The sequence below is a fragment of the Orbicella faveolata genome, unplaced genomic scaffold, assembly GCF_042242905.1.
Source record: "Orbicella faveolata isolate gen_17 unplaced genomic scaffold, um_ofav_v1 contig_2, whole genome shotgun sequence".
NCBI classification, from domain to species: Eukaryota; Metazoa; Cnidaria; class Anthozoa; order Scleractinia; family Merulinidae; genus Orbicella; species Orbicella faveolata.
Genome location: NW_028301547.1, coordinates 13,741,187 through 13,752,500, shown reverse-complemented (window position 1 = coordinate 13,752,500; position 11,314 = coordinate 13,741,187). Strand labels below are relative to the sequence as shown.

The 11,314-nt window shown below is 37.4% G+C and overlaps 1 protein-coding gene across 3 annotated transcripts in view; it reads left to right on the top strand.

Annotated features, from left to right (window-relative positions):
* The window catches only part of LOC110047851 (solute carrier family 38 member 10-like), a 32,232-nt gene that overhangs the window by 15,671 nt on the left and 5,247 nt on the right, over positions 1-11,314 (top strand). For 2 of the 3 annotated variants that reach the window (XM_020753596.2, XM_089289706.1), the window contains 4 exons: positions 3,297-3,417; positions 3,599-3,717; positions 5,855-6,067; positions 10,619-11,029. In XM_020753596.2, the coding sequence (XP_020609255.2) occupies positions 3,297-3,417; positions 3,599-3,717; positions 5,855-6,067; positions 10,619-11,029 (864 nt within the window). The remainder of the gene's footprint in view (positions 1-3,296; positions 3,418-3,598; positions 3,718-5,854; positions 6,068-10,618; positions 11,030-11,314) is intronic. The other variant, XM_089289705.1, reaches the window with a different exon arrangement.

The following is an 11,314-nucleotide window of genomic DNA, read 5'->3' as shown; positions in this document are numbered from 1 at the left end:
TCTTAAACTGGTATATTAAATTAGCACACACAAGATCAAGATGGCTCATTTAAAGTTGAATAAATGAAGGGCCAAAATATTAAAAAAATATCAACAAAAAAAAACTCAACCTGATGTGTAAAACTGATAAGAAAACAAGAAATGAAATGAGTTAATTATTGACTTCAGAGGACGAAACAAAAAATTTCCATTCTTGTATTACATATAACAGCCAACATTTCAGAAAACAATGGAAAATAAAAGCGAAAGACACAAGTTAAAACCAAACCAAAACTTCTCCAACTTTTACAGTCATTTTATTGGCCGCGGCGTTACCAATCGTTCCAAAAGTTGAATTCAACTTCAAAGTAATACTGTACATTGCTATTTTTGTTTTCTAAAGTCTGGGAAACTGCTTAAAATCTGCGATCGATATTCAAAACTTACTTGAAAGCGTACAACAGATCGTCATGGTTTGAGGACTCTGTACTTGTTGATCTTCCATTCTGAGGCCCCCTGAACATTGACTTACATTTTTTCCTTTCTATTGTAAATCTCAAAGCAGTAATTTCTCCATGATAGGAATGAAACAAGACCTTTGAAGTTTATAGATTTGGGCAAGATTTGTTTATGTGTCTGGTTGAATGTCTCAGTATGAAGACAAGTACAGGATGGGTTATATAGAAAGACATTTTAAAGGATAAACTAAGAGACAAACTTAAACATAATCTGTACACATAGCTAAAAGCAGGCATCAGATGAAAAAAGTTTCCCAATGGTTATCAACTGTGCCGCATTCTCTGATGTGCCCCTTTTGGGTAGAAGTTGTCGTAGATTTCTATTTAATCTACTCGTGATATGCTCTGACCTTTATATATAGCATGGACCCACTTAATATCATTTCTTTCTGTTACATGAATAAGTTACCAATTAACAATTAGATTATTCGCTTTCAATTTCTATGAGGCAATAGTTGATTCAGCAGATTGTCCTTGGTAAATTTGCAGTTGTTTTGGCACACGCACCGGTTTTTCAATAAATTCAAGTTTTAAAAGTCAAGAATCCGTTTATGTCCTTCTTTTAGTCTTCTCAGGAATTTAATTATCCATTTACATCTAAACTTTCTTCCAAAACATGGACAACCCACAGCTACTGCATTCTAATTAAACAATAGAGTGTTTCTGTCGAGGAACTATCGGCTTATAGTTGCCCCACAGAAATTTGATGTTCTTAAAACAAATATTTGCCCAAGAAGCAAAGCTTCGAGGGCAAATATGCTAGTTTTAAGAACATCAAATTTCCAAGGGGCAACTATCAGACCAATAGTTCCAAGACATAAGCACTCTATTGTCTTTATTGTTCACCACTAAATTTTATTCCCTGTGCCAGTACAAAAATCATACTAAGTTTTTCAACTTTTGCCGTGAAAGCCAAATGTAAAATTTGAAACGGAAAAGAAACAAAAACCCTTTAAACACAATTCCAATTGTTTACCTTCTATAAGCCCGCTTGTTTACAGAAATATTTTCACGGACAAGTACTATCCATCCGGGTATTTTCCTTGGACGGACACTATGGGCTGATAGTGTCTCTCTGCGGATGAACACTATCGCGTCACGTGATCAATTTAAACCAAAAAGAATCAGAGAAAATTTAGTGGTGAACTATAATGGCTGAAAGTATACAAGTAGCTCAGCCAATCAGATTGCAGCATTTGCATTAGTATACTAGTAGAATTCTACTAATTTCAAATAGGCCCTGAAATTTTGTAGAACTTATAACTTTCTGAATAAATTAGGTGGTAGCTCTGGAAAATGCACACACCCACAGATGCATATACGGTAGTCATTGTAGCAAATAAAGCACAGTGGGTAATGTTTATGCTTTTATTATCTCTTTTTAACCCATTGACCCCCATGCTGGCCGTAACCCGCCGTGACGAGCATTGGCCTTTATTCCACTTCTGACGTCAACACCTTTGACCAAAATTGGCATCATCTATACTCAAGTTCTGCAGGAGGAAAAGGTTTTTCTAGTGATACCCAGATCAGAGTGATCGGCTCAATGGAGCCTGGAACACGTGCACGAAAATGCTCAGAAATTTGAGTGAAAAATTCGCAGCAAAATTTCCTGCAACTACACTTAGCTACTCCATGGTAAAAATTGCCTGTTTCGATAATGTTTTTGCAGACATTTTTGAACCGGAAGCAAGCCCAGTAGAAGGTCAATCACTACAGCAAAAAGATAAGAAAAGGAGAAAAAGGAAAGGCAAAAAAATAATAATAATAAAAAAAAAAAGACACCTAAAGACTTATGCTGTGGGTCACTTTCCAAATTTTGATTTCTGCACATGCTGGAGCAAAAATGTGGTAAAACGCAATTTTAGGGGAGAGAAAGGCATGCTGTCCTGTTGCAATGCCTTTTTGGGAAGATTGGAGCTAATTTGGCCCATATCCAGGGTGAAAACAATCTCGTTCCCAGAGCCCATGTGTCTTTTAGTCAGCGCCAAGACATGGAGCCCTGGAATAATCAATTTCCATACTCCAAGATTTTAGGAGTTCCGGTTTCACGGCGCTTGTGTGCCTTGGTTTAAAACATGGTAATGTTGTTCCCAGAGCCCATGTGTCTTCTGGTCAGCGCCAACGAAAAGACATGTGGGCTCTGGGAATGAGATTGCCATGTTTTAAACCAAGGCACGCATGCGCTGTGAAACCAGAACTCCTAAAATCTGGAGTCTGGAAATTGATTATTCCAAAGCTCTGTGTCTTGGTGCTGACCAAAAGACACCTGGGCTCTGGGAACGAGATTTGGGTGAAAATCTCCAAAATGTCCAAAAAATGTGTTTTTGGTAAAAAGCTTCAGGAGTCAATGAGTTAAACAGTATCAATTATTACTGATGAGCCTCTTTTCTGCTATACTCTTTACAATGTGTCATTTGTGAATATTTTAAAATTTAGAATTATAATACCTGTTATTTACACTTGAACTGCCACTATTTTTTTTTCTACACACTACTTTGTACCTAGACCTTTCCTTATCTGCTTTTGAATTATTGCCAGTTTATGTATTGGCTACCCTCTGTGCTGAGGGTTGAACAGCTGACCTGTAGATTCATACAGTTGCAGAAATACAGCATTGAGTGATAAAATCACAGCCACATTCAAAAAAGAAACCAATCTTTCTTTTCAATTTCCAGTAAGGTATTAGAAGCTTTCAAAGGTTTTGGTGTTTATTTCTCATAGTATAGCCAGATTTTCCAATTATTTCATGTTGTTATCCGTTCAGCATTGAGATTTATTTCTTTTTTCTTACTTCAGCAGTCAGGCAGCTCAGAAAACTTACCAGGTGGTGCTGGTTTCATTCCACATGACAGATTTACATACCTGACTCTTGCTATCATTTCTGGCACTCTGACACTGGGAATTCTCTTCCCACAAAGTGAGTAAATAACTGTGATCAAACAAACCTTTAGCTCCCTTGTAAGTTAACATGTTTTGTGACCATTGCATCCTTCAGGGTACTTTCTCTGAAAACATTTGTACAGTTGTAGTGGTTTTGCCATTAGTTAATAGAAAGCTTATAATGATTTAGTGTTTGAATTTTTTTTGTGTGATTGTAGTTGAATTTGTACTGGCATTGACTGGAGCAACAATGGGTACCCTAATAGCATTTGTATTTCCATCAACCATGTATTTGCATATTGTGTCAGAGAAGACAACAGCAAGGCTTATAGCAAAGGTATGTTGTCACTGATTTCATATGTGAAGGGTTCAATCGCCACATTTAGCCCAGGTCTACAGAATATACTGTGAATTTAATATATAGATTTAGCCAAGCCTAAAAGCGGAGCTCCTGATTGCAATAACTGATGATAAAGGAAAAAGAAAATTATTTTTTCTTGGATCAGAAACTCAAAAAATGATCAACTGTGAGCATGTAATTGTTCAGTGTGTGGTTTTGCAATTTTTTTCCAGTTAAATGTTAACAAACTATACCCAACAAGCCTAACCAAGATTGTAGAAATTACTTTCGCAATACATCAGGGACTTTCCAAGAGACGATTGTACAAGGAATGTCAGAAGAAAAGTAAACAACGCGCCAGGGGTTAATTTGCGCCGAAATTTTGCCTTTGCGAGTACTCCTTCCTTCTCCCCCAGAGAAATAACGTGACTTGAGCTCGCAATCCAATCAGTAACCCAGTAATGGATCAGTTGTCAACTTAAAAAAAACACACAACCTCGATGGGTTCTAAACCTGAGCCCGCGATATAGTCACGTGATACTGGTCAGCGGATAGCTTGTGACAGCTGTCAATTAACAATAGCATGGACACCCAAAATACGGACAGTCAGGTGACAACCAAAATTTTTCAGATCCGTGGGTTACCAAATTTTCTAAGGTATGGGGCTCAGCTCGTGCACCTTTGGCGCTTAGGAGCTCTGCTATTATAAATCTGCAAATTTATTGACTCAAGTGATTGTTATCCAAAGTAACTCAGCTTGTAGAGCAGTGGTCTTCAGGTAGCCAATTCTGCTGGGGTACATTATTTTGCATGATTGTCGGAAAAACGGCATGAAATGTTTTGTTTTTGCAAATTCAAGGTCAATCAGTGGCTTAACTTTTGGTCAAGGGATTTGGACAAGTAGAGAAAGAGTTACAGCAGTTAGTTGGGGAAAGAATTATTGGCTCACTGGGTCAATCAGAGTCAGTCAGTCAGTCAGTTAAATTCATTTTGTCAGTCAATCATTCTGTCTGTCTGTCTGTCTATGGGTCGTAAACGTTTTTTGGTGGTAATTCTGCTGACCAGGGAATTTGTGAGAATGGAGTGGGGAGTGGGGCTGGAGGCAACATTTGCCTAACTATTGGTATTAATAACAAAATGGCTGCCAAAGTAATGACCTGATCTTTTTGTTTGGAGTCGAACAACTGCTCCTAAATTAGAGACTATTTGGTATACAAATTAACAAAGGTGGGTGTATAATTTGATCTACTGATAGCGTTGACAGTGGCTTTGAACTGAAACATTGCTAAAACATTTGCGAGGGGTTCACGCTCGAGAAGGGTTTTTCTTCTGCAAATTATTACTTTTGTGGATAAAGGCAAACTTTCCGCCAGTACCTCAGAGAAAAAAATCTTCCCACACCAGAATTCAATCCCATTACTTTCCAATCTGCCACCTTCAGATTGCCTTCAGATTAGAACTTATTACGTCATAAAACTTTAAATTAGCTTATAGTTATAAGTATTATTTTGTAAATTAATGATTGTAGTAAATGTTGTGTCTCACCACATTCAAATTTCTCAAAATTGTTTTGACTACCCTTATCATATGTATTACATGAAATATGTTGGTTTCAAAGTTGCTGCAGGTTTGCTGGCTATAAGCATCTTTGGTAATCACTTTTGTATTACATTGTTATGTTATGTAAGCCAAGTTTAATATTTGCTCATCAGTTGTGTAGAAGCATACTACTACAGAATTTCTGTGTTCTTGTTCCTGGTCGTTGTTGTTGTTTTTTCTTTTTTTTTTTGGAAATTTGTACCCTGGAAAACTCCCAGAATTTGATCATCTGTACGAAGAACAAACGCTGGTTGAACAAATATTAAGACGGTGCAAATTCATTAATGTCTAATTGATTTTTAACTTGGTGAGTTAATTTGTTTTTTCTGGTCAGTGAAGAGTCAGGGAAGTTTGGTTTTCTCTTTTAGTAGTAACAATCGTTGTAATAGAGAGTGAAATTTGAATGATAGTTTAGCTGTAAGTTCCATGGAACGTGTGTCCAGTCCAGTCATTTCCTATAAATTATGTATGTTAAACAATAATGTTCAACAGGTTCTCACGTTAATGAGTACTACCATTTATTCCTTTATTGTAGCTTGTGCTAGTGTTGGGTTTAGTTTGCTTTGTGGCTGGCACATATACAGTACTGACAACTCAAGAGAGTGGTGAGCATCATCAGGTTGACATCCATCCACCAGGAATTGATCCTATCAAGCCAGTAGTCTTCCAAGATCCCTCAAACAAAGAAAATGACACAAGCATTCACATTGGTATTAGGGAATCCCCAGTTGATGTTGATGTTGCTAAGGTAGGAACTGGTGTCGCAAGCTTTTATTATCAAGCCCTTGAGGGTGAATTTTTCTAATTAGCAAACATAGCGCGGCAGAAGTCGAAAAATCGATTTTTCTCTCTTTTTGTCCACAAATAGCCCTGAGGTAGATATGAAACGTGATATAGTTTTTTGGAGCTCGAAGCGCTTTAAATTCGAGAAAATCAAGGAAAACGATTTTCGCCTCGACCGTCACTAAAATGACCGATCGCAAAGGCTTAAAATTAGTAATCTGAACTTGATTTGCGTTCGCGTGTAAAGAAAAACCAACACTTATCGATACTTTTTCTTGAAAGACAAAGTATTCAGCTATCCAAACCAGGTTAGAACTTGACTTGAGCACCGTTTGAGAATAAACACACAATTTAAAAAAAAAATCCCTTTCAGTTACCAGGTCGAATTCCTTATTCAGAGAGAAAAATCGATTTTTCGACTTCTGCCGCTAAATTCAAATTTTGCTTGGTTTTTGGTGACAGTTGCTCTTAACTCCCTAGTACAATCAACATTTAATTACGCCTTCCAGTCTCAATCAAATGGTAAACAGATAAGTGACTGTCAAAAGAATAAGAATAACATCAACTTAACAGTTCTTTGAATTTATGAGAATATTATTGTATGGTATCATTGATCAAAGGAAGTAGTTTTTCACAAGGTGGAAAAATTCTCATCCAAGGCTAAAAATTGGTGGTCACACGGTCGCCAGTGGCAAGTTAAAACTGACCAGGGCCACCAAAAGTTAAGGTTTGAATGCCCGATGTGCGACTATGCTACAGAATTTCCAAAAGTTGCAATGTATATAATGCGAAGTACAGAGTTAAAAATGAATATCTGTTATTTGCCAGCTGGGAGGTCTGTATAGTGAAAAGCTGTGACCAAGGTCTTGAAAATGCTGCCCAAGGCTGCAGGCCAATTGCAGCATTTTCAAGCCCGAGGTCACAGTTTTTCACTATACGGACCGACCCTAAGCCAGCAAATAACAATTTTTTTTTTCCTGCAGTAAATTGGCTCACAAGTGGGTTTGTTTACACCGCTTTGTCATTGAATTGGCTTACATGCCATCTACAAACCATCGCAGGAAATCTAACGAGCGAACGAGCGACTAACTCAGATACTTGACAACGAAAGATGTATTAAAGAACAGATTTATTCTGCACTACTTTATGTTAGTTGCATCTAGTTCACCAGTTAAGTTCTCCAAAATTGTTTTCCTGGTGTGGAATTTCGTGCAAAGTTTGAAGTTGTACTACAAAAACAATTTCTATCAGTCGTTGCGAATCACTCAAAATCGCACTTTTTCACCGTAAATTGCGTAGCAGAAAGCAAGGAAATTTGTTAGGTGTATTCCACAGAAATTCTCTTGAATACAGCAACGATCAGAGAGATAAACTCGACTGCAACTGATTATTTTATGCCTTCAAACTGTGCACCAAGAGAAACACAGTATTACGTGCCATTACATCGCCAAGCTACAAACAACCAAACAAATTCTCACAACTGCAAAACACTCAACTGAAGTTGCTTACAGTGACTTTCCCTGCTATTTAAAAGTAACAAGAAGATCTTTTAGATCTTATAACCACACTTTTAACATTTAACTGTTTTGTTAATACTACAGTCACAACGCAGTGCACATTCCAAAGCAGTCCTTGATGATTCGTAGATTACTGTTAACACATCACTTGATCAACACAAACTGTGTTATAACTTATTGCACCATTGCTCTTAGCCTTTGTGAAATCTATGATGATGTAATGGTCTTAATCTGGAAGTTAGCTCGGGATATGCCCATGAACGATACTAAAGGAAACGAGTGTCACGCTATTAATAACGCTTTTAATAAATAGCTTTCTTCCTGAAAAGTCAAAATTTAATTTGTTTGTGCTTTGAAGTAGTCATGCAAGTCACACAATCAGAGGGTTAACGCTATCCACTGCTAATTTTAGAACGGTTGTGTTTTTTCCCATAGTACTGACTTAAATGTTCAAAGTTCTGGCAAGCTCTTGTTTACCTCGGCAAATATTTAATTTTTCTTCAAATCTCTTAACTCGCTGCGATGAAACAGCCAAAGAATTCGTTTCATTTGCTGAAACCCACAAGAAATACTCGCAAAATTGCAAATAAATTAATGGCTGTTGCTTCTGGCGAAATAAACTTGCAAAGTAAACATGATCTTATTTGTCACTTAGCGAAAATGAAAGCTGCAACATCAGCGCATTCCATGGCTGATGTTTAGCATTTTTAGCGTATTTATTATTTCCCTTCGAATCCAAAGCTTTGATAAAATCAAAAGAAAATATATTTTACACACAAAGAAAGAAAGCAATATCCGTAACATTGTCCTTGTATTAATGTTTCAACAGCTTTTGGCAAATAAACATCACAGGTTGCGTGATTCAAAATTTGGCCGAGAGGAAGTTTGGGTCTGGTCACTTACACATACACAAAAGAAAACATGGGTAGAACATGAACCGCGCTCAGCCCATGGCCGTGTTGTTAAATAGGGAAAAACTTGCTTTGATTAATCGTCGATGAAAGTGTAAAAGGTTGACGGTTAACGCCAGTTCACTCACGAAAATTGACCAACACGACAATTTCACCCGCGCGGTTTCCCACCATTACCGTGACCGTGGTCAGAGGTAGGAAAATCTGACCACGCTAAGAACCAATCAGATGGCAGGATTCATTACCGTGCCTTCTTGGGAAAAAATAAAACTCAATGTGTAGTTTAAGGTCATTCCCCAGTATTGCATTGCGCATCCCTACTGCGCATAATTTCACGCATGATTAGCATGCACGCATTAAAAAATGGCGGCTTTTTCTTTACAGCTGGATCTCGCCATAGAGGTAAATCATCATTTTCTCGCAAATGAGTATGGTGACCTATCATTTTTTTCTGTTGTTTTGAATTGAGTAATGAATTTCTCTGTGTGAAATAAATATGGACCAATTCTCAGTGTAGAACAAAAAACAATCGTTGGAAACGTGAATTTAGCAAGCAATCGTGACTACAATCATGGTGCTATTATAAGGATTTATATGGGTATAAACAAGGTGCTGTTGCTCCTAAACGAACATGGGGACCCCTCATTTTTATTTCAGAATTTAAGGTCCTATAATATAAACAATCAATAGGCAAAGTTTGACAAAAATCTCAGTGCAGGTTCTATTTCAGTGGAATGACCTTAATTGGACTACCTTTCTCTTCGTTTCTTTGCCTGGACTCTGAGATAATCCATTTTTAATTAGTGAATTTTTAGTTCTGAAGTGGAAATTCAGAGCTGTTTTAACAGTGATTTCACGAGCAATCCGCATTCTCAACATATAGACGCCATTTTGATTTTGTGATTGCCACGTGTCTATGGACTTACCCAGAGTTCCGTATGGGATGGTTTCGAAGCACACGTTTTCGCTTTGAGAACAGACTTTACACCAAGATTGGAATATAGATTTGAGACAAAAAAAGTGGAGATTCCACCCCGGTCGTGAGCTGCCGCCGCCAAAAAAAGTGAAAAGTAAGGAAGATGTCTCTGAAAGTACTAAAAATTATGAAAAGAACAAAAGGCAGTGGCCATTTCAAAACAGTTGCACAGGTGATGATGAAGAAAGAGATTCTGGAGTAGATGATGACAGTGACTTTGAGGAAGAATCTAATAACACCTCTAATAATTTTATAGTCCCAAATGAATGGCCGAAATGTTAACGAAAAATGTCTCATGGCATTACTGGGGGTATTACCTTTTTGTGTTCTTTCCTTTTAGTTAACGCTCCGTTAAAACCCATGGGGCGTTTATTTAAGTTTTTCATTTTAAACTAGAGGAAATCGAGGGCTACTTCATTTTGGGATGGGCCACTAAGAATTCAAGGAAACTGGCCCAACTGGCCACCAAGCACTGAAGTTAATTTTTAGCCCTGCTCATCTTGATGCTCCACAGAATTCGTAAAAATAAAAGAAATAAGTTCTGCGGGAATGGAATCCAAATGGAATCAAATGTTTGATCTTTGAAATGCTGTGGATTAAGAACTGTAAAAGACCAAAACTGAACAGACAAGTGGATTCCATTTGCACGAAACTTTTTACCTGTTGTGAATGCTTTCATGTCACCTTTGCTAATTATTTACATCCTCGCATCCTAATTTCTATAAATATCCCTTGCCATTATTTTTAATTTGTTCATGTGACAATGATGACATGAAGTTGTCAAAACATCAAGTTGCTTTACTTTCATTAATTTTCTTGCTTAAATTGAAAAAGAGTACTACAATAGACATGTGCAGGATTATTATATTGTGTGCAAGAGTAGAGGTTATTCTTTTCATTAGCTTATGTTAAGTTTAGGTGATTCCTTCTTTGGTTGGACAGTATCTAACAAAAATGATGCAGGTGTGAAGAAATGTTGCTGTGTTGACTTTTCTTTTTATTTCTCTTGATCTGTTGTCAGTGAGATATGCATCAAGATCACAAAACAATAATCAGTTTACAACGTTTGTCCCATTTTTTTTTTTTTTTTTTTTTTTTTTTTTTTCATGTAGGTTGGTCTAGGAGCAGACAAAATTGTCAACAAAGATGAAAAAGTTGTTAACGATGCAAAACTTGGCGAAGAAAAGCCTGGGAATATAAAACCCATTGATGCTGTTGCAAATGGAGGGGTGAGGAAGGCAGAGGAACCTGTTGAAGCAGTTGAAGGTGAGGTGAAGCGGCAAGAGCCTCCAGTTCCTCATGCCCCTCAAGACAAATCACCTGATCAGATACAAGGTGAGGAAGAACATTTAAAGAATGAAAAGCGGCAACTGATGAGTAAAACAGAGGACGAGAAATCAACAAACTCTGACAAATATGAGAAATTGAATGCAGCTGCTGGGGATGCTGATAGCCCCATTAATATCAAGGTCTCGGAACATGAAATTGACGAGGAACTGAAGAAACTGGAGCATACAGATAAGGTTTCTTAATAAATCAGTTAGGGGAACAAGCTACCCTTTCGGTTAAAATCCCAGTATTTTTAAGAATTGTCTGAATCAAATTGTTTTTGAGTCAGGTTGTTTAGTTATCCTTGCTGCCCAACTGGGATGGCAAGATTGTCAGTGCTAGTCATGTATGTAGTCTTCGGGTTATCTGGATAGGTTTTGCCAAAAAGGTGCTTGTTCCCTTACTGAGAACTTTTCAGCATGTAAAAGCAAAATGCAGGCAGCTGTATGCATTCAGTAGTTGTTATTTCATTGCTGATG